We start from the raw sequence: 24,392 nt of genomic DNA on the forward strand, positions 1-24,392 counted from the left end.
TGCAGCTAGGCAACAAGTCTTTTCTTGAAGGTGAATCTGGGCAGCATATCCCTTTGCTTACCACGGTCACCCCTTGCTCCATGTAGATCTATTTCTCCGTATCTGTTTAGGGAGATGCTCCTCCAGGATCGAAGGGGCCACTTTTCCTGAGGGAAAGGTGGAGGCTAGTGGAACAAACTACAATTCCCACTGCTGCAGTCAGAGTGGAGAATACAATCAGTACTTATCTCCCCCTTCACTATCCATTCTAGATTTCTCTTACTGTCCACTATTACCTATATTGCCCTCAATGGCTTCACTGGTACTGCAATTCAACCCTCATTCACTGAGAGGCCTAATTTCTGTCATCATGCATTTTCAGGGTGGGATTGCTCTACCTATTCATTAGAGTTACAATTTGGTAAGTGTATCACGTGGGCTCCACACTTACTCCTTCCTGCCCTGATTGTGTAACAGGATCTCTACCTCCTCCTGATAATCAGAGTCAATTATCCTTGGCAAGATGGTCTTTCCTTGCCTGCTGGTCTCTAGACACAAGGAGCCCAGGGTACCAAGGAAGCATCTGAAGCTTGTATTTCAACGTAATTTTTGCTATACTGACAAAAATGTGTCCTTTTAGGGACCAAGAACTCTCACTATACAGACTTCAGAACTGTGAAGATAGGGAGCACAAAATACTCTAAGGTTCATTAGAGATAATGTAGTGGGGGGCACTTCTTCCACCCCTTGGTTCCTACACCCATATTGTATGTATCGGGGCACAGTGCCATACAAAAATCTCAGATCCAATGCATATAATACATTTTTGAGTACGGCATCCTTGCAGAGTATTGTTTTGGAACTGGTGTTCAGCTCTACCGTTAGCTGGTTGTTCCATGGTTTCAGTCTGATAGTTTCTGGGTGGTGAGATACATGATATTATCAGTGGATCCTGTGGATATGGGTCTACTCTTATACTTCCTTTTCTGTAAAACAGGTTCCCTGATATTATGTGGAATCCCATGTTAGTGAATCTAACATTTATATAAGCATTCAGATGGTGGTACTGGCTGAGATTCTGTGGGCTGAAACAGCAAATCCATACCTGTAATACGTGTCTAGTTCTGTGACAAGGAACTTCTGGTTTCTCACTGGAAACTCAGTCTTCCTCTCTGTTGCTGGTAGGTTGGGCCATTCAGCAGCAATAAGAGCTAAGTCAGCCTTGATTAGAGGAAATTCATGCTGTTGAACCCAGGGTCAATTTTCATCCTTTCCACAGCGGACACTGCATTCATGTGCTTGTTGTGCCAACACTGGGTAGCTAATGGCTAAAGAAGGAAGGATGAGGTCAGCGGGGCAGTATGTTCAGTCTTCTTTATTGTTAGTGCCTCTTCAGTAGTTGAAGCTCGCTGGTGGGAGTTACATGTAATTTCCTTTTTTACAAGGAGCAATGACCAATATTAGCACTACTGTCAATAAATAACTTTCCTCTCAAGGTTTTTTTTTTTTAAACACAATGTTAACATGTAGCTTATGGTTTCAAGTACAACTTTCAACTAAGGTAGGACTTTATTGGAACTTAAAATTTTCTATTCTTATGCCATATTTTAGCTTCCAGCTCTGATACTGAATTTTTATCAGTATCATATTTTTCAATTTACAGGATCTCTTTTTTTTGGTTTAGTGTTATACTCTCACACAGCTATACAGTATAATTGTTTTTAAAAAGATATTTAGTGGGTTTTTTTTTTTTCTTTTGTTATCAGCTTGTCAGGTTCCTTTGGATTTTCCCCCCTCCTTGTTGATTGGGCCCCCTTTTTTTATTTGGAGGCTTTCATTTCACCAAGTGTCTAGTGATACCTGACTTTCATTTATGGGTGTTGATTTTTTGGCTGGTGGTCTTCATTAAACTCTCATTAAGTGTTTAAGCCAAATTTTACGAGAGTATTTTAATTGTTAGTATTTGGAGGTAAAATTTTGGTAAAATTATTGCCTGTAGTAACATGGAAGACAGATAATGTACCTAATGCACTCATGGCATTGTGTGAGATTTTAAGGCAGAATTTTGGAAAAATAAGCTGGCTGCTATTAACTGCAATTGATAAAGTACTTACTCTAAGAAAGAGATAAGTTCAAAAACAAGGAGGTGGGAAAGCAAATAGAATTGAAACGGAATACAGAGCCTAGGTGGGCAGGGCTGGAAGATGAAATGACTTTCACCAAATCAAATGTGTGATAGTTAAATGTAGCCTTAGGACAAAGACCAAATCCAGAATATTGGCATCACCACAGACTCAAGAAAAAGACCCAATAAAGAGTCTAACAATATACTCATTTTTTTAAGACCTCTGGAGGGATGAAAAGGGATGCCTTTCCCTTGAAGTAAAGAAGTACCTGAAAAGTAAGGGATTAATTAATTAATTAAGACTAATAAGATTGATATGCTCAATATGCACATGTCTACAAACCAAGTCATGAGTACTTGGAAGATCTCGGGCTGACCTAGTTAATGACAGTTTCTCCAGTCCTTTTCTTCTACAGTCTTCCAGATCTCTACTCCCACAGCAACTTCTATATTTGGGTGAACCCTAGTGCCTTTATAAACCTCTTTATTCATGTAATACTTGTAATGAATCTGCTTTCCTCACCAAGCGCAGACTAAAACAGGTGCCTGCGCTAGAAAAGAGAGCCTAAGGCAAAAGTTTAATATATTACTTTATTAGAAGGGCAATCCACGCTGGTGAAAGTGAGGAAGAAAGACAAGGCTAGCAAGGATGAGAAGCAAATGCAAATTGATAAGTTCCTGTACAGCACTTGGTTTCTGTTTCATCAAAAGGTGTGAACAGACTGCCACTCACTTGGCAAGTACACGTGCTTAGCTACACGGTATATTTCTGGGAAGGAGGGTGAAAAACTGGGCCTCAAAGCAGTCTAGCAGAAGAAAAGAGAGAAATGGATCTGACAGCTTCTTCTAGTTCACTGATCCAAGTTTTCCAAACAGTTAACTTCCTTGTTCTTCCACATCCATCACCTAGCCCTTCTGACAGTCACTGGGGAAACCCTGGGGCATGATACTTCCTAGAGTGCAGAAGAGTTGGGGTGGTCTGGGATTCTGAGCATGTGGCTAGTTGACTTCAGGCAGAGAAATCACACAGCCTGCTGGTGGTCTGTCACTATCTATGCAGGGTGGTAGCCATGGCAAAGTGAGTGGCCTGGGAAACAGTAAGGCCAAGAATCTGAGAAGGCACTTGAGGAAGATGGGTCTAATACTGGATCTAAAGATGAAGTTATCTATTGGCACAATAATGCTGTATAATAAACAGCTATGAAACTTCAGTGGCACAACAATGGACATCCCGTGCTCACACATCTGGAATCAGAAAGGTGTCAGGTGGTTCTGCTGATCCCAGAGATCGTTCACATATCTGGGGGTTGACTGGCTATCAGCTAATCTAGACAGGATTCAGCTAGGGTAACCAATAACTTGGCTCTGCTCCATGCATGTCTAACCCTCCAGCAGGCTAACCCAAGCATGTATGTGCTTATGGCAACAGCAGAAGCACAAGATTAAATAAAAATTCACTACATCTATGGAAATAAGTATGGTCCAGAATCAGAGTGAAAGGGTACTTCAAAGGAGAACAAAAAAGAACCATGAATACGGGGTAAAGAATTAGGAACATTTTTACAGTCTATCATACCAAAGAAAAACAAAACAATTCATTGTTCTAAAAGGTATTATTATTGTTTTCTTTGGAAAAACTTGAGATTTTATCTGGCCTTAAGTTATAAATTAGGCTCTTACAAAGTACATGGGTCATCATTTTTATGCCAGCTGTGAGATGGGGGCAAATCCCCTCCCTCTTACCTGTTATGTTTAGTTGGTTTGTAGAGCCAGTTAAATGGCAATAGATTTTGGCTCAGGGAAGTCCAAATTTAGCCCAGAGAAATCCAACTTTGGCCCTGCTTAAATCAATTCGGGGCTTCCTCTGTTCCAAGGGCCAAGTTCTAAACATGAAGAAATCCATTTTAATTCCATTCTTGTAAAATAAATGCTAAATAGGCAAGCCAGTTGATTTGGCTAAGACTATGGGACTAATAATGTTCAAACCTTATATAATCCACATTACTTTTTATGAAATAGCATAATAAAATGGTGACATCACTGAACCAAATCAGAAGTCCCAGATGGTAGACCAGATCCTACCACTAACTAGCTGTTTGACCCATAAGCAAGTTACTTAATCTCTTTAGGTCTCAGGGCCTATATAATCAGGGATTGCTCTAAACTGTAATGTTCCAAGTATCCTATATCCACAAGATGTGAGTAGGGATTACTTATTTAAATAAGTTAAAGAAGGGGCGCCTGGGTGGCACAGCGGTTGGGCGTCTGCCTTCAGCTCAGGGCATGATCCCGGCGTTGTGGGATCAAGCCCCACGTCAGGCTCCTCCGCTGTGAGCCTGCTTCTTCCTCTCCCACTCCCCCTGCTTGTGTTCCCTCTCTCGCTGGCTGTCTCTGTCTCTGTCAAATAAATAAATAAAATCTTTAAAAAAACAAACAAAAAAAACAAATAAGTTAAAGAAATACTAACTGATGGGGCGCCTAGGTGGCACAGCTGTTAAGTGTCTGCCTTTGGCTCAGGGCATGATCCCAGCATTCTGGGATCGAGCCCCACATCAGGCTCCTCTGCTGGGAGCCTGCTTCTTCCTCTCCTACTCCCCCTGCCTGTGTTCCCTCTCGCGCTGGCTGTCTCTCTCTCTGTCAAATAAATAAAAATCTTTAAAAAAAAATTAAAAAAATAAAAAGAAATACTAACTTAAGTTTCAAAATGTTTGTTTCAAGACTTTTCAGCACTTTTAAGCTGTACCTTTTGAATCTCTAAGAGGGGAATATAATGTGCAGCAAACAAATTTCACCAATGACTCACTTTTTCATAAAACATGTTATGTGTTGCCCTGAATATACTTTGGTAAATGTGCTGTTATTGCTAGCATCCACGTGATTGAATTTATCAGTCAGGGTCCCAGAAAGAAACAGACGACAACTTCACACAGGGACATTGGAGAAGAATATAATAAAATGACTATTTACAAAAGTATAGGCAGGGTTTAGGGAAGCCAACAAGGAGTAATGAACTACTCTGGGACTAGTTAAACCTGGGAGCTGTTACTTCCTGTAAAGGGATGGAATAGGGACCTGAAATTAGAGAGAGTAACCAAGATAACTGCCTGGAAAGAGATGCCTGATAGTTGGTCTTCAGTAGGGGTACACAGCCAACCCATTGTGACCTGGCACAAAAGCCAGGGAAATAAATAACACAATTTCATTTTCCTTCAGCCTCCAATCTCTCTAGTGCTTTCAACTAGGGACCCACCTCATACAGCAGAGAGCAGAACGGAAAAGGGTGCAGAGTGAATCCAAACAGAAGCTATCCCGCACAATAAGGCTCCATTCCTAAGCAGCTAGATTAGGTGATTAAATGATGTCCTCAGGAGTCAGTCTTCTCTCTCCACTCTGCTTTCCTTCACTGGCTTCATTCTTTTTTTTTTTTTTAAAGATTTTATTTATTTATTCGACAGAGATAGAGACAGCCAGCGACAGAGGGAACACAAGCAGGGGGAGTGGGAGAGGAAGAAGCAGGCTCATAGCGGAGGAGCCTGATGTGGGGCTCAATCCCAGAACTCCGGGATCACACCCCGAGCTGAAGGCAGACGCTTAACCGCCGTGCCACCCAGGCGCCCCCACTGGCTTCATTCTAAAGCAAGTTCCTACCATCTGCAACACAGATGCCTCGAGCAGCTCTAGGGTTATAGCGTGGTTAGTTTGCAATTTCAGATAAAATAGTAAGTATTTTCCAGGTGCTGTGGAAAGCTCCTTAGATAACATTAACTCAGTTAATCCTCGTAATAATCCTGTAAGGGAGCTACTGTACTACCATCTCTTTAGAAAAGAAGAAACTGACATAAGTTGAAATTTACATTCAGGTAGTTAGCTCTAGAGTCTGTGCTTTTAACTAATGCACCATATTGATTAAAAAAAAAAAAACCCTCTCTCCTACAGCATTCATATCACTTATCAAAAAGGATGCTGGGTCATGTGCTCATCCTTGGATCAATCACTGGGCATTTTGCTTGCTAAACTGTGTCACAAGTCCACATGACTGCCAACAATTTCTCAGGCAAATGTGAAAAGCAACAGATGTCCTTCACAGGCAGTATGGACTTAACGAAATAGCCCTAGGGACTGAAGCCACAATTCCAGTTCTGCCTGTGTTTGCCACAAACCTCCAGCAAATTATTTATGACTTCATTTTCAGCAAGGAGATTCTAACCCATCCTACTTCCAAATGTGGTAGTGGGTACAGAAGGAAAAATATGAAGATCCCTAAACAAATATCTAATTGTATCTAATTACACAGATATAAATATAACGTATTATATTAAAATACAGTAATAAAATTGAGATATGACAAACTTAAGCAAATAACTTCTGAAATGAGTTTTTCAGTCAACACGATCTCTGAAAATTCCTTTAGAAATAACTCTCTTTAAAAAAATATGAGATAAATGAATGAAGTCTTATTTTTTCAAGTGGTCTTACAGACACTATACATTAATATTTCCTAAGAATAAACGAAGTACAATTATAGGTTTATTGATTTTTAGCAAAATAAAACAACATAAGTAGCTTCTTAAAAACTAATGGATAAGTTTTCTTGTTTCTTTGTCTCCAGAGCATTTGGCATTCTTTATCAACTGGTACATAAAAGAGTAGAAAAATAAGAGATTGTCATATTGTCCTTGGTATTTCTCTTTTAATATATCAGTATGGTAGTCTACCAGAAAATAGTAAATGGCTTCAATTGTGGAAAGGAAGGTATCTGGCTTTCCTTTTTGATGGCGCCAAAAGCAAGTTTTTCTTGTTTTCAACTCAACTTGTAACAATCCTGCCAAAAACAAATAAAAAAAGTATAAATATTTCTTCTTAACCACAGAGTCTGGCACAATAATGATAATTTAAAAAACGATTTTTTTTTAGTGTAGATGAGTTCCTTCAATCCCAATTCCAAATAGGATATTTTCCTAAATGCATTAAGGTATATACAGAAGCAATATAAAACACAGAACAAAATCTTATAGATGACAGTTACTTGTCTATAAATCTTAGAACTTACAACCATGAGTTAAAAGTAGTTAACAATTAAGATGTTCACCTCTTTCTATCTTCTATTCACCAGTGTTTTTTTGTTTGTTTGTTTGTTTTTTTTAACCAGTGACAGGACTAAATTCACCAATATTCAGATCCTGGGATCAAGCCCCATGTCGGGCTCCCTGTTTGGCAGGGAGTCTGCTTCACCCTCTGCCCCTCACCCTGCTTGTGCTCTCTCTCTCTCATTCACTCTCTCTCAAGTAAATAAATAAAATCTTAAAAAAAAATAAAGCAGCCATTAAAAAGGGACAGATCATTTATAAAAGAAAGGTAATCAGAATGACAGGAGACTTTTCACTAGCAACAACAGAGTATTGAAGACTATGGAATAAAATCTCCAAAGTGTTAAAAGAAAAAACTAACAACTTAAAATTGTGTACCCAGCAGAACTATATATTAAGAACAGGAGTGAAAACATTAGTAGAGAAACAAAAATTGAACATATGCCAACAGGAGACCAAATGAAAAGAATTTCTAAGGAATGTATTTCAGCAAAGACAGTCTGGGTTAAAAGAATGGTCACCAAAGAAAACGATAAACATCTATGCAAATCCAAATAAATGCTGCCTGAATGAAACAAAAACAATAATATCTAATTTGTGGGCTGAAGATAAAGGACAGAACAAAAATAATGAAGAAAAAAACAGCAACCTGGTGAACTAGGAGAGAACTGAATCAAACTTAAGTGTAATAAATCCTTAGAGTGTTCAAAAGGAGAGGTAAAAATATTGACTTTGAATTCTTCTAAGTCACATGTGCACAGTCCAGTTTTCTAAAAGAACCAAGATAGGAATATTAAAGAATGAAATAAGAAAAAAAAAAAAAACTCGACTGATCAAAGAAAAAAAAAAGTTAAAAACAGGACAAATAAAATTTTAGATGGTAGAAATATATCCAAAAATATCCATACTCATAGCAAATGTGAATAGATGAAACCTGCCATGTAAAAAGACAGAGATTCTCAGACTGAAACACAAGGATGACCTCTACAGGGCTTCTGCTCAATGCACTGGAGGTCTTAGCTGACATAGTAATAAAAACAATAAATTAATTAGATGTATAATAACTGAAAAGGAAGAAACACAATGACTTTATTTACACAGCAAATACTTTTAAAATCTATAAACAAATTTTTTAAAACGTATTATCTTAGGGTAGAGAGGATTTAAACAAGACACAAAAAGTGTTCAACATGAAAGACTGATAAATTCTACATGAAGAACTTCTGTTCCTCAAAAGATACAATAAAGAAATTTAAAAGATGAGTCATAAACTGCAAGATGATATTTCAAAATATTACTATCTATATTCTAGCAGACATGAGGAATTCCTACAAATCAATAAAAAAAAAAACCACTAGAAAAATGCACACAGGGATTTCACAGAATAGGACATGTGTGACCAGGTAAGTGAACAAAATGATGCTCAATCCAATTATTAACTAAGGAAAGGCAAATTATGATCACAATGAGAACCCACCTTATATCCACTATATTGGCAAAAATCAAACATCATGGATCAATAGGGAGTCTTATACATTAATGACAGGTGTGTAAGTTTATATACCCACACTTTGGAAGACAATTGGCATTACCTTGTAGAAGTGAGCATTCTCATATGCAACAACCCAACAATTTCACATTTCGGTATGTTTCCTTAAGGAACCTTGCTCATGCGTATGTTCGTAGGTGCACTATTTGTAAGAGCAAAAACTATAAACAACTCAAGTGTTTCATCAGCAGGAGAAAGGATAAACTGTAGTATATTCACACAGTCAGACAAAACACAGCAGTAAAAATGTAAACTGTAGCTAATCATGTAACAACATGGACAAACCTTAGAAACAAAACAGTGACTTTAGATTTCAGGTACCCAGGAATACAATATGCAGGTCAAAATAAAGAAAACTAAATTATATAAAGATTGTGAAAATAGATGTATGTAATAAACACAAAGGAATGATAAAAACATAATTCAGGAAAACAGTTAACTGTTGGTGGGGGGATAAGAGGAGTGGTGGGGGGAGAACACAGGTAGATAAAAGTTATGATACAATTCTGGTGCTTGGGTTCTTAATTATTCATTACCTCACTATGTGCTATAACATTATATTATATATATTCTTTTACATGCATCATAATTTAGTTTAAAAAGTAATATAAAAAACACCTTTGCCTATTTATGGCAGAACTGAGCTGCAAGTCAGGTCCCGGTCCTATTCTTTCCATTAGGCTTACAACACAAATCTAATCATGTCAATGTCTGGCATTAAACTCTCTAATACTGCCACAGCACCTGGGGAAAAAAGATCAAATTCCCAGGCATGATATTCAAGGGCATTCATAATTCGTATTTCATCAGTTGCTTCTCCTACCATTCTCATGTGCATACGCATTCTACACCATTATCAACTTTTTCAATCTCCTGAATGCAAAATGATGTTTTTATATTTTTGTGTATACGCTATTTGCCTTGTCTGAAATGCCCAACCCTTAGCCCTTTATCCACCAAGATTTCAACAGAAACAGTTAATCCATTCAGGGACTCTGGGCAGAGCAGGGTTGTGTCTCCTCAATGCTACCACCGTAACCAAAACTTACTGAATTTTCTTACCTGCCTGTCTCCCACAACAGATTACATGGCAGACAATGTCTACTGTCTTCTCAATATTCATTTCCCCCTTCTCTCAATATTAACAAAACAATCCTGTTCAGTGTGGCACGTGTCCAGCTAAAAACAATTTCCCAGCTTTATGTACGCCAGAGTGGTCATGTGACCATTCTGACCAAACAAAGAAAAAATGAAATCTCCTGGGTGGAAATTCCAAGAAAGCTATTATTATTATTATTCTTATATTTATTTTTTAATGCAAGAGCCAGACTCAATGGGCAAGTACATATTGACCTTTGTCCTTTGTCTTGCCTGGAATATATACAGGATGTCTTGGGACCTAGCGGCTATCTTACAAGTATGAGAGTGAAAGTGATGGAGGCAGAAAACAGAATGAGTCTGAGTCCTTACAGGCATTGTGAAGTCCTTGTAACATCTTTGGACTACCCATTTCTGGACTTGAACCTGTAAAAAGTAAACCCACTACTTGTTTTCAGATTCTGTATGGGTTTCTGTTTCATGTGGTGAGACACAACCTTAACTAACAGCCACTGTTATCAACTGGAAGATAGCAATATTGTTTTATTCTCCTTCATATCCCCCAGTCTAGAACACCACCTGTCCAGGAACAGGTATTCAACAAATATTACTGAATAAATGGACAAATTGCAAAAGCTTGAAAGTATTCTATCTAGGTATTTTGAAAATATTCCAATTTGAGTAATTTTGATTCAAAGATACACAAAAAGTTGTTTAACAACCCAAACCAAACCCTTTTGAACTATTTGTATTAATGTTAATTATATCCAAGAAGTAAAGGCAGACATTTGAAAATATTTCAAGTCACTAGTATAACTAAAATCTTAACATAGGACTTGACAGTACATGCAATTTCTAAAAAAAAAAAAACAACAAAAAACAAAGAGTAACTATTAAATGGTCCTGGTTTCTAATACACCTAATATGTTGTAAAATGTTAAAAATAAAAATCAAGACTTACTGATTATTTCCACTAATCCATCCTGTTTTAAAGATTTGCTTGCAAGTATATAGAACCTTTTAAAACACACTGAAATACACAGGCACAGGATTTATTTTTAAAAATTCAACATATACATTAAAAAATTCTTTTGCTAGCATTTCTGGCTGTCAGTAACTTTATGATGAATTCAGCAAATTTCTTTAACAGAATTGTAAAGCAGATAATTATAAATGGTTTTCTCTTCAAAATTATTGCCTGAATTTCTTCAACTGAAGAGTGAGAATAAAAATCTTGAGCCATTCTCGTACTGTTGCTGGGAGGACTAAACGAGGCAGTGTATGATACTGCATTCACAAACACCAAGTACAGTTCAGGCAATGCTTTTAATCTGAAAAAAGCAGTCACTTTAAACATCGTTTCAATATAGTCAAAATGAAGGGAGAGAGCTGGCTAATTTTTAAAACTAATTACAATATAATGTCATTTTTATCATTTGGACTGCCTCCATAACAAAAAGAGACCATCCTTCCCCACCACATCCTCCCAAGGCTTCCTATAGTGAATCTTCAAGAATGTTATGTCACTCTTCACTTGTACGTTCACATTTTATGATTAAACTACACAGTCAACCTTCAAATGTTTTATTTCAACAGCAGTAAAACATTCAGAGCTATTTCTCTGTAAAATGTGGCAAAACACATTGTTAAGGGGATTCTTAACCTCAGCATTCCTAAGAATACAGAAACAATTTCCAATACATTACATTTGAGGGTTTTATCTGAGGTTTGGAGCTGATTTGTTTAGCTTAATCCCATTACAGGATAAAATGTTTTAAAACCTGAAGGCAATGATTTATAGCAAACATGGGTTGTTTCTTGAGGAAATAACTTGGTTTATCTGGAACCTGGTATTTCACATACACAGAGACTATAAATATGTGCAGAGCCCCAAATATTCCCTATGGTGCAATAAGGAGCCAGGAGGGGTAGGGGTTGAGGTAGGACAGGCAGAAAAGACTGAATCTGTTTATTTCATGACTTTGAAGGAATTAAGAAATCCCTTTTAAAAATTTTCATGTAGCACAAAATTGGAACATATGATACTTACTATGTAATCTGGGAAGGAATAACAGAAATTTTTCCAAATCTGATTTTAAGCCTTAAGCTCAAATATGAACACTCTGAAAATGGATTTTGAATTGTGCCTCAATAATTCCTTTTATAGTTTTTTCTACTGTTCTCACTCGTGTCCTTTCATTTGATGCTTTCAATTACCATTTATGGTAATTATAAAGAGAGCGGCTCAGAAAAATCTTCAAACTAAGGAATAAGTTGGTGCTGTAACCATCCAAGGTAATATTGGCAGGTAGTACTCCAAAGAGCAGGGCCTTAGGGTTCCCCGTCTCTATTAAACATCAGTCAAAGGTTCTTCCAGGTCTTATGCTCTATAGTTTCTCTCTCCCTCTCCCTCCCACATTCCTCGTCCCCCGCTGTCTCTCTCTCTCTCTCTCTCAAACACACACACACTTTCTCTGTCTCTTTCTGCCTATCTTTCTCACATACAAACACACACAACATACAAACACACACAAGACTAGAATGACAAAGCAATCTTACTAACATGTATGTTGACCTCAGAGTTATGAACTATGTAAATTAAACTAAATCTAGTACTGTCACTAACTTTAGTTTGGGATTACTTACCATAAGTTAAACTCCAAAGAGTGTCATAAACTTTCTTTTCTAGGTGAAGTGCATTTTTAACAATAGCCTGAGAAAAGCTCTTTGCCAACCGCCGAAAACCAACTGGGTAGCTCTCTTGCCTTCTAATCATACATGGTATACATACAAGGCCATCAAGAGCTGGAAATAAATCTAACATTTTTAGAGAAACTACTGAAAAAGCCTGAAGAACTGAGTAAGGTACAAGTAAACAAGAGAGGTAACATGAGTTTCTGTTCTTCATATTACTAGTTGTGCTAATTGGGCAAACAAAGCAACTCTTAAACCATTTTATTAGAAACTGAACTTTTCACTCTAAGAGAAAGAGTACAAAGGTAAAACAAAAGAAAGAAAATCCCTGTAATGTTAAATCTTGGAATTGGAACTATCCATGTGAACTCATGATATATATCTATTTTCCTTGGCTCTATGCACTGAAGCAATGACAACCAAATTGTAATAAATTTACCAGATCTTGGTTTCTAATATCACTCCCCACTAAAAAGAACCCACAGCTCTATGCAAATTATGATTTGCATAATCACTGGCTCTATGTCTGGGGTAGGAAAAAAGTACAAGTGAACTTGGGACATCCTGTTGTACCAGAAAGACTAATGAGGCCATGCCACAGAGGACATGAAGGGCTCCCACTGGCAAAATTTGAGACAATTTGGACATGAAAAAGAATAAAATCACAATATACTACATATGATGAACTAAAAGGAAATCTATAAACCCATACTGACCTCAAAAAGGGGAAGGAGGAGAGAGGAAAAAAAAAAAGAAGGGGGGAGAAGAGCTCTTTACATAAGAATACCAGCTAATAAATATAAAAGAAATAATACATTAAGATGTCATCATTTTGCAATCCTCAATGTATTTGCTGATTTAGGCAAATCATCAATGAATACTAAAACCACTCAGTGAAAAGCAGCTGGGAAATAGATAGTTCATGGTCTCGAAGCATCACCTCAAAGATTACTACTAGTTTCAAAGAAGAAATGAACTTTTATAATAGACCTAGCAATCATCACTTTAATCAAATAACTAAAGTTATTACCAATAATGGAACTTTTATTACATGCCTCCTGATTTGATGCAGGAAGCATACAACTTTAACTATGAATAGGGTAATCATATAATTTATCAGCTAAATAGCATCATTTCTAAGAGTGAAAGGGAATGCTATTAATAATTACATCAAAACAACAGGTATAAACAGGAATCGTCATGGACAACCCTAGATTGATCCTTATCTCTAAGTATTCTTACAAAAACACTAACCTGAATCTAATTATGATGAAGCATTCAGACAACTGACCTGTCCTCTTCACACAAGTCTAAGTCAACGAACACAAAAACAGGGGACTGCTCTACATTAAAAGCGACTGAAGAGGTATAGTAACTACATGGAATGTGAGTCTACATGCTGCATCAGAAGAAAAAAGCTACAAAAGATATTTTTGGATCAATTAGGGAAATGTAAATATGAACCGTATTAGATATTAGAACTTTTGTTAATTTTCCCAGAGTGATAATGGTATTGCGATTATGCAGTTACTCTTAAAAGATGTAGAGTTATGTATTTAAGGGTGAAGTATTACAAAGCCTGCAACTTACTTTCAAGTGGTTCAACCAAAAATGTATATAATATCTAAGTACACACACATGTAATAGTGAAATAAAACAAATGTGGAAAAATGCATGGGTATTTGATGCAATTCTTCCAATATATCTGCGTGTTTAAAGTATTTGAAATGAAAACTGGGGGAACAATGCACAAAAATTTTGTTCTTTTACCTTGAAGTCTCTCATCAGTGAATATTTTGTTTGTTTGGTTCCAGGTGCTATCTATAAATATAATTTTTTTCAGTGTCGTGTCTTGGCACTTGCTGTCATTCAAATCCTGTTCTTCAGTTTTCTTGCGTTTAATGAATGGCTTGTCAGGGTCATCATTTTTGCCCTTAACATTATTTTGAATCCTTTTTTGCAGATGAAAAGAAATATCTTTTATTGAGACAGACTTAGGTCCAGGAAAAACAAGTGCAACCTAAAGCAAAGAAACTTAAGTTAGCAGTGTGCTGTTATGATTTTCAAAATGAATAAATTCTGACACTTTTTCCTAATTTTTTGAGATCTACTACTTTTCAACAAGAGCAATAATATATCACCAATGTGACAATTTCAACTATGTGAAAATCAATTTAGACTGTAGAAATGATCAAAGGAAGGCCTCTGAGCAGCCAAAAGATGTTACAAAGGCCATGTTTTAAAGCTCTTAATTCAGTGAGAAGTCTTGAAAATCCTTCTAATTCAGACTTTCTTTTTTTCTTTTGGAGAAATTCCAACAATGTTTATAATATGGTTTCTTAGTTTGCATCAAATTAGACCATCTATATGCAGTTATTGGCAGGAAAATGGAGAAGAGAGAAAGTAAAAGCAGGCACAGTAATACTGGCAAAGAGTAAAAGCCTGAAGAAATAACGCAGAACAACTATAAAAATTCAAAAACAGAATTCAAAGACAAAATTCAAAAAAGCCTTAACAATTAAGATCATTTGATCTTTGAAGATACCAATGAAGTAAATAAGTTGTATATTGCTTAGTGTTACATAAAGATAATCCTAGGTCATTAAGAAAAATATCAAATTATGTTCAAGTAAGTTCAGAAAGGCAATGGAATTTAAAACTCTTTTAGGTTCAACGGGAAGAGTTGTAAAAAATAAGCTGCCTACTTCATGGTCTTTTTCTTCATATTCTGGAATACAAGGATATGTGTAAATATTTACAAATTCAGGTGCTAATAGTTTTGCATGTATAGCAGTACTTTTGCCATCTGTTTCATTTGGATGTTTAATGATATCAATCTTCAGTGGAAGCTAAAATTAAAAAAAAAGACAAATGAACACAACAAATATAAAAATTCTAATTTTTATGTTAATAAAAATTATCTTCAAAGCCTAACAAGCTCACACTAAATTCCTATAAATATGATTTGAAAGGCATACTTTTCTAAAGCAGAATACTAGGAATGCTATGAGTCATAAAGCAAACCTAGATGTCTTCCTCGATATTGCTGATCATGTAATAGAACAATTATTTCCAACTTATTTAACATAGAATCTGTTCTTAAAGTTTCAAGGCCATTTTCATTTAAGCTATGTAGGCATTGAGTCCAATTCCTTGCATTTCAGTACCTGTGTCAAGAACATTTTTTATAATTCCTATAAACTTTAGGATTGTTAATTTTATGACATAATAAAAGGAAATATAAGTTTGGGCAAAAACTTCACATCTAAAATTCAAGTCAAAATTTCATTCCCTATACATCCTTTGAGATCTAAGGTATTACCCTTCAAAGGGTTCACCCTTTGTCGTGAACATCACAATTCTCATCAGTGGCCCTTAACAGCACAAAGAAAATAATTATCAACTGGAAAAGTAACAGGTCTAGGAGGCGCACACTTTATATAAAAATTAACTCTCTTCAAAATCATTTTGTCTATTTTCCTTAAAGTTTCATTATGTTATGAACTACATTCTGCCTCTTTGCAAAAATAATGTTCTCTTGCATTTTTGAGTTAGATTTTTCTATTATTTCACTGACTTGTTTTAGTTTTCTGTATAATGCTTGCACAAATGCTGTAGTCAGCCATGATTATGAAAATGAAAGCTGAGTCATATCCCCCCCAAATATACATGAGAAACTCTGAGATGGATTCCTCACTGAAGATTTTAAATGACTTATATACTATTACAAACACGCTTCCAGCTCCCACTACACCCATAATAGGCAGGATTCTAGGCATTTACCCTGGGGCAAACTAAATTTACCCTGGAGTACAAAACTATTTTTGTTTTTTTAAAACAGCTTTAATAGATAAAACTGACATAATAAACTCCACATATTTAAAGTGTACAATATAATGAATTTTAACACCCTTGAACTCATCACCATAATTAAGACCCTGAACATTTCTGTCACCCCCAAAAGCCTTCTTGTTCCTCCCTCCTTCCACTTTCCCCATCAACTACCACCCACAGGCCTTAGGCAATGACTGATCTGCTATCACTATAGGTTAGTTTGCATTTTGTAGGATTTTATATAAATGAAATCATATGGTATGTACTCTTTTCATCTGACTTCTTTCACACAGAATAATTATTCTGAGATTCATCCGTATTGTTGTGTGTATCATTAATTCCAGAGCTGTTTTTTAAAGGAGCAGCTGCTGCATGCTACTGAATGATCCCAATTGCATATAATTTATCTTTCTGGATGATTGTGTGGAAAAAAGATGGTATATGTCCCAGAAGGGCCATAAATATGTATCCCAAATAGTTTTCACTTTAGGGTTTTAAACCCTGTATCTCCTTCCCGCCCCACTTATGCCTAGTGACCCATTAGGGCCAACTGCTTTAAATCATCAAACCAACTTCTAGTTATAGAAAATTTACCATTTAAGTAGGCAGTTCACAAATGATTTTACATCAGTCTACTTCTGGCTGAACTCTACATCAGAATTTCCTCATGATGCTCAGTCTCAGTTGACACTACATTCCCTTTCCCCAGGGTCTCTCAGGCCCAGGTCAGCATTATCTTAGCCCAGGGGAGATAGGAAAGAAGAAAAAGAAAGCACATCATGACAAAGTATTCTATTACTAATAAAACTGACTTTCTTACATGGCTGATGAGTGGAATTGAAAATTCCAAAGACAACCATCAACATTTCTCATCAGCTGGCTATGTCTGAAGGGTATCATTTATATCAAGGACACAGGACTGAGTGTTATTCATGTATTTAAACGTCACGTACCTTGTCTACTATGGACTAAATCCTACAGGTATAAGACAATTATGCAAAATTTGTGCTCAAGAAGTATTCCTGGGACCCAGTCTAGCTACTTTAGTTCTCCCTGAGCAAGCCTGAAATTTCTGACACTATGAAACAAAAGCACAGACACAGATCAAATCATGGGAACATATGCTTGTGCTCTAGTTCACACATTTTAAAGGAAGATACTTCCTAAATAATGACAGGGTACAGAGTAACACCAGAAGCGTTCACCAGACACAGTTCAAGTAGAGATGTTCTGTTTTTAAACATAAAGAACATCAATCTGTTCTCTAACACTTATATTTCCTATATGAGATTTACCAAACCTATCTGCCCAAATTTATCAAAATGCCATTAGCAGGAAGTGCTAAATCTTTTCCTACGTGACCATCAACTTTCCCAAAGAGAGTCTTTTAAATTTTAGGACTCTAAAAAAGATGAAGCTTTCTTTGACCTTGTGGGGTTGTTGTTATTTTTTTTTTTTTTTGCTCCTCTTTTAAAAAATACCAAGAGCATCTTTTACCTTTACTCATGCATTTCTCATGACATTTTAAAAAATCATATTCTGCATGAAAAAAACGGTATTTATGAATTTATTCCACAGATTAAAATTTAAAGCTTGGGAGGCATTTACTCATCATGTAGTTGTCTTCCCTTCCCAAGCAGGCTATCTAAAAGCAAATGCTAAATGATTTGTAAAAATAAAAATTAGAAAAAAGTTTTATAGAGCCTTTTTACTGAGTTTTACATATGGCCATTAAAATATAAACACTTTTAGGGGCGCCTGGGTGGCACAGCGGTTGAGCGTCTGCCTTCGGCTCAGGGTGTGATCCCGGCATTATGGGATCGAGCCCCACATCGGGCTCCTCCGCTATGAGCCTGCTTCTTCCTATCCCGCTCCTCCTGCTTGTGTTCGCTAGCTGTCTCTATCTCTGTTGAATAAACAAAAAATAAAATCTTTAAAAAAAAAATAAATAAAATATAAACACTTTTAAAAACTCTGCATGCTCTGGTAGGCCATTTAGAGTTGATCAAACATTTGGCATGGTGTTTTAAGTCATTTCTATTAAATAGTGGACATTAGATAACTGATTTGGAAAACAATCCTCTATTATTAAATTTCTATGAAAATAAATTTCTATGAAAAGTCAATATTTAAAATACTGACTTTTGGGGCGCCTGGGTGGCACAGCGGTTAAGCGTCTGCCTTCAGCTCAGGGCGTGATCCCGGCGTTATGGGATCGAGCCCCACATCAGGCTCCTCTGCTGTGAGCCTGCTTCTTCCTTTCCCACTCCCCCTGCTTGTGTTCCCTCTCTCACTGGCTGTCTCTATCTCTGTCAAATAAATAAATAAAATCTTTAAAAAAATAAAATAAAATAAAATAAAATACTGACTTTTGTTATTCTGATCTTCAATCCTTTTGAACACACTACATCTTAAGATAAAACTTTTAAAGGAATACTCTATTTATGTGTTTATGATATGAACAGAACAGAATAATTGTTTATACTTCAAAAACTGTACTTTGAAATGTAAAATTCTTACAAGATAACAGGAAATTTAGAGAAGATTATATTCCTCAAGCTCTAAGTTTTTTCTAAGGTAACTATGAAGCTGATTAGATTCCATGCTTATTTTTTCTTGTCCAGTAAACTTTCCAACAGCTTGTAAGTGTGATTTTAGACACTTGAGGAGACCTTGGACTTGCCAAGATGACATATAAGCTAAACTGAATTTCAAGTAACAAAATATAAAGGTATTTTACTTCAAATTTAAATAATCTTAAAATCACATTAAATATTTTTAAATATAGTTTTCACTTATTTTCTTACTAGTAAGTTCTAATCAGTTCATGCGTAGAGTTTAGTCTCTAAAGTCCTAATAGGCAGCAAATTTTATACATTATTTGATTTACTCCTAAAGTTCATGTCAATGTTAGACAAGTTGACATATATGAAATAAATTCTTTGATTACATAGACATCAAGGTCTACAGACCTTTTACCTACGTAAGAATAGTCTTGGTAAGCAACAAAATGTATAAGGTAAGCAATCAATTCAAATCAATTTTTAAAAATCTGGCTTGAATCACTATAATTATAACATAGCCCAATGAGTAGGTCTTACCTTTTTTTTTTTTTTTTAAGTAGGCACCATGCCCAGTATGGAGCCTAACATAGGATTTGAACTCACAACCCTGTGATTGAGACTTAAACTGAAATCAAGAGTCAGACACCCAACCAACTGAGCCACCTGGGTGCCCTAGGTCTTAGTATTTTTAATTTTAGTTTAGTTTTAGTCACTGACATGAGCTCCATCTCCATGTAGGATGGGGCTAAGTCTGTTCTACAAAAGCCCAGGCAAAAATCAATCCTAGTTCCTTTAGGGTACATTTTCTTAAAAAGAAGTCCAAAGCCCTGAGGTAGTTTTTGAAGTTCCTTCAGGCAATCTATACACTTGTCTCTTGTAGTATTCATGTTTATGCCACATTTTTTCCCCGTTTTAGATGAATTATAATCATTAATGAAAAAGTAACTGATTTCATTCAAAACAATACCATTCATCTCCAACCCAAGTGTTTTAGCAGTGTGTGTCTCTTTTTCCAGAGACAAGGAAAAAAAAATAGGTTTACTAGTCTGTAAGATTAAATATTCTATTAATATTATTCATTTCCATAATGATGCTATTTATCACACTTATCAACTATATTAGAGCAAGTATATATGAGATGTCTTTTTAAAACTTTTTCTCCTACTTTCAGATAATTAAATTTCTTACCAACCTTCACAAGAGGCATCTGTTCAATAGGTACATTTTCAACTGGGACATAACATGTATAGCAATAGAACATTCTTGAACCACCACATTTGAGACATTTTGATCTTCCACTTTGCTGAGCTTTTTGAAGAACTTCTTGAGATGCTAAGCGTAAGTTTTGAAGAGGATCTTCTGCAGCTATGGAAGTAGTTTGTGAGTGTCGTATTTCTACAAATTTTGAATTATTTTCCTCCTTTTCTTTGAGAAATATAGGTGGATTGAGAGACATTTTTCATTCAAACCAAGGTTTAACATGTATTTCTAAAACATAAATCATAGGTGCACTGCAAAAGATTAAAAAAAAGTGGGGGAGGGGTGAAATAAAGACAGAAAATATTTTATTCCTTGTCTCCACAAAGAAAATTACTCAATTTAATTCACAACTGCATGCTGTTTTTAGTATTTATTAACAAGTATTAATAGGCTTTTTAAACCACTAAATTAGCACAATTTAAAATACAAAATTAAAAACCATTAAACTCAAAACGATAAATTACCCCTTCTGAGCCATTCCCTCCATAAAAATAAAAAGGTGCTCTCTTAGAAAAACTATTTCAAATGTAAAATTTAGTACCAACAATCCATTTTTCAGTGACTCTTCTTTTGTTTTATATTAGGAATACTGTGTTTTAAAGTTAGTATCAGTCAGGAATGTATTCAACCCACTAGTCCAACTTTAAACTGATGTTATATGACATCAAATCTCAACCTGAATCCTAATGAAAATACAAGGTTCCAGTGAAATCAGTAAAATTTAGTTGGTTATGTTCTAAAAGACATATTCTTCTCCAACTTAAATCACACACACACACACACACACAAATATAACTAAACATCCATTAAAATAGGACAGACATCTACTACCAATTACAATTTGTAGAATATCACAAAAGGTGAAATATATGCCCAGAAAAATAAAGTGTGATCTTATAAAATTAAAAATTTTACAGAGTAATGTTAATGTCCATTCACTCAAAGACTTCATACCACTTTTTAAAAATATAATTCATTCAGATTCTTCCATTCTAGAGATAAAACAGTAAAATAACTTTCCCATTTAAATATTTCCTTCCAAGAAGAATGATGTCTGTCTAAATTGTTATTCAAATACTCTGTAAGCCCAGTATCTTTTGAGGGAGAAAAGAGACTGGGGCCCTTTTGATTTGATATGCATTCCAAAGCTGTAAAATGAGTCTCTCATTATAAAGCTTATGGCATTGCGGTGTTTAACTATGAGGCCCCAGGCACTTTGAGTACAAACACTGACAGGAGAAATGCTGTGACTGCAACAGGAAACTTTTTTGTGGTATCCCAAATAGAAAGTGAACAAAAAGTCCAGTGGAACATAATATACAACGTAATTTACCAACATGAAGTTAGTGATACTAATTTAATTACTCATCAAGAGTTTTTTTATAAATCCCAGTAAGCTTGAGACCCAAATAAAAATGCAAAGAAAAAAGATTCTTGTTACTGAAGGAAAAATAAAATATACTGGCCAAATTTATTCAAAGTAAATTTACCAAGCTGTCACCTTTTCTTGAGTCTCAGATCCTTTTATGATCATGTGGGTCTTGGACCTTATCTGCAGAAAATGCATACAGAGACATAATATTTTGTACATAATTTCAGATGGTTTGCAGATCTGTAAGAGTCCAGATCCAGGTAAAGTAATCCTAACTAAGATCAAACAGTAATTCTAAGGACAAGAGCAGTTTTAAAAGTCTGGGAAGAGATCCTATGAGTCTCCACATATCAGAGCTACAAATCTCCTGCTGGACAACCAAAGGTCAGCTGTCACAAGCCAAAAGAGGTCTCATGACTGCACTTAGGAAGGTGGTTAAGTTGCCCCTAAGTCTTGGTTTGGGTTTGCTTTGGTGTTGCCTGAGGTCCTTACGGAGAAACATTTTTAGGTTGTAATAGTTTTGAGTTATCCCATCATGGGACTCATCCTAAAAAAGAAACTGGACTGGACTAATTCAACCTGACTCCATTTTCCTGGCTGTTCTAGTAGCTATTTAGGGGGTTTGCCTATGCCACTGAAGGCCTCAGGCAACAATGGGGCTGAAGTACACAGTTCCTGGGGATGTCATGAAAGTCAATGTGTTTCCTGACATTCAATGGAAAACTACTGATAAGTTTTTCTAGGGCCCTCAAAGTGCACTCTGCCTCAGAAATATTCCCCCATATTTCACTTGGCTTTCCATCCATAAAGCCAGAAATAGTGCACTCTGCCTCAGAAATATTCCCCCATATTTCACTTGGCTTTCCATCCATAAAGCCAAACAGGTATTAGTGAAGTCTTAACTAAATGTTTTTCCTGTACAAAAATCAAACACCTATGAGGCAGTGAGAGGGAAATGTTTATGGCTCCTTTCCCTGCCTCACCTATACACTCTCTCTTATGGCTGTGGTGGCCACACAGAAGAGGCCAGAAATAGTAAGTCACGGACAGGTCTCTGAAACCATATGACAAGGGCATCTGTTCTGACCTAGCCAATAGCCTGCCTCAAATGTGTACAAATAGTTTGTTGCAAACGATGGTTCACAACCTTCGAAACATACTTATTAACAACAAATTTGTACAGGGAATACAAGTGGAGCTGTGGGAGTTACTTAGAACACATAATGTATTCCTAAAGAACTAATAAATATTTTTACCTTGATGGTACATTCATCATTCTGCAACTTAGGTTGAAAACAGATTTTTTACTCCCCCTCTACCCTCTTTTCCCAAAAAACCAATTGCTCATCAAGTTCCATCAATTCTACCTTGCATATAATCCTCTATTTTTAGTCTCAAAGTCAGGACTCTGGATGATCTATGGCAATCTCTTACATCTTTTAATGTCTGCCACTTATTTAGCATGGAAAAAATCTGCTTTAGTCTGGAGTTGGGTTTTAGCGAAGCTATCCCTCCTAGCAATCAAATCTGCAAGAGCAGAATTCTTTACTGATCTCACATATCTCTCCCTGTATTTTATGCAGGAGGAATTCAACAATTACTTATTTAATCAAAAACATTCTGAAAAAGAAAACATAAGTATGCATCTCCCTACTGAAGGACCTGACAAACCACCTTTATGGGTCATCTGCAGCCAGGCACAAGTGGCAGCATTGGCAGATCTTTTTTTTTCCCCAAAAAACAATGATGTTAAAACCTCCAAGTTACAAGTCACTTCCCAATGGAATACTATATAATACTATGTATGGTAGACCAATTCAGTACTAGATAAAACCCACTTCGAATTTTTTTCCTTTAGTATTTTTAAGAACCTGGTCACATAATATACACAGGTCCAGCATTCATTTTTTAAAATCCAAGGTGCCACCTTTTCCATACAGGACCAGCGGCCCCTACCACATCACCCATCATTTGGTAGGCAGACTGTCTTGCCTTAGTTTTTCATGGTACACTGGGATTCAGACAGAAATAATCCTTAAATGCTGTGGTTTTCACTCAAGCAGAGATTTTATCACCCGGCTCCGTGAATTGGCATCTTAAAGTACTAATATACTTCCTTACTTATCTTACATTCCCAAGAAACAATTTAGACAGAAGAAACAGACTCCCTGGCTTATTATGTAACCAGTATCTTAATATTTTAAATACACTGCATGTCTCACTATGTCTGTACTAAGCTTCTTCTGTGATTACCAATCCCCCGCAAACGACTCCAAACACTAAAAAATAAAGAATAGCTTCTAGGGGACTACCTGCCAGAACAGACTTTCCTTAGAGCGGAAACCACTTGAAAATGATTGTTAGGGCAAAGAAAAATTTTGAGGAAAAATCGGGAAGCCTTTTTCCCAAAGGGCCCGCAGAATCCTAAAAAAGGCAGGCGCTCGAGCACAAGGACAGGGCCCCGCTCACAGGCGACACCCTGCACGACCTCCACTAGGACCCGGCCAAGCAGCGTCCTCTTCCTGCAGCCGCACGACTCGGGCCCGACCACTGGTCCACAGAGGGGCGCGAGACCCGCACCAGGGTTCGGAGTGGGACTCAGACCTGCACTGCCCGCGGGTCCTCGCACAGCTCCACGCGTCTTCCGCTCCGCCTGAGCCTGAGGCGCGCGCCCGGCCGAGGTCGCGCTCGGGCGCGGCGGAGCGCTTTCCGGGAGACACAGGGGGGAGGAGCCCGGCCGTTGCTAGGGCCGTTGCTAGAGCCTGGCGCCGCGCACGTCCCGCGACGAAAGTAACGGGCGGGGAGGGATTGTGGGGCGTGGTTAGAGGGG

General features: G+C 36.7%; 1 protein-coding gene across 5 annotated transcripts; it reads right to left on the reverse strand.

Annotated features, from left to right (window-relative positions):
• Positions 1 to 6,538: 6,538 nt before the first annotated feature.
• DTWD1 (DTW domain containing 1) lies at positions 6,539 to 24,301 on the reverse strand. Of its 5 annotated transcripts, none has more exons than XM_019797856.2 (6): positions 24,167 to 24,246; positions 21,692 to 21,742; positions 20,123 to 20,441; positions 15,238 to 15,381; positions 14,303 to 14,552; positions 6,539 to 6,926 (listed from the first exon to the last, which is right to left on the reverse strand). In XM_019797856.2, exons 3-6 carry the CDS (start codon positions 20,384 to 20,386, stop codon positions 6,679 to 6,681), a joined length of 906 nt encoding a protein of 301 aa, XP_019653415.1. In that variant the 5' UTR covers positions 20,387 to 20,441; positions 21,692 to 21,742; positions 24,167 to 24,246; the 3' UTR covers positions 6,539 to 6,678. The 5 variants fall into 5 exon arrangements, with proteins under 5 accessions (XP_019653415.1, XP_019653414.1, XP_011221118.1 ...); XM_019797855.2 differs by having other exon boundaries at positions 21,681 to 21,742; XM_011222816.3 differs by lacking the exon at positions 21,692 to 21,742 and having other exon boundaries at positions 24,167 to 24,301.
• Positions 24,302 to 24,392: the final 91 nt, after the last annotated feature.

Source organism: Ailuropoda melanoleuca, chromosome 5 (genome assembly GCF_002007445.2).
Source record: "Ailuropoda melanoleuca isolate Jingjing chromosome 5, ASM200744v2, whole genome shotgun sequence".
Classification (NCBI taxonomy): Eukaryota; Metazoa; Chordata; class Mammalia; order Carnivora; family Ursidae; genus Ailuropoda; species Ailuropoda melanoleuca.

What these genes read in the sequence shown, in the direction of transcription:
- DTWD1 (XM_011222816.3), bottom strand. Translation starts at nt 20,386, where the DNA reads ATGTCTCTCAATCCACCTATATTTCTCAAAGAAAAGGAGGAAAATAAT. An exon ending in AACAGATGCCTCTTGTGAAG is followed by an intron (nt 15,382 to 20,122) that starts GTTGGTAAGAAA and finishes TTTTAATTTTAG; the next exon opens with CTTCCACTGAAGATTGATAT. An exon ending in CACTGATGAGAGACTTCAAG is followed by an intron (nt 6,927 to 14,302) that starts GTAAAAGAACAA and finishes TGTTTTTGGCAG; the next exon opens with GATTGTTACAAGTTGAGTTG.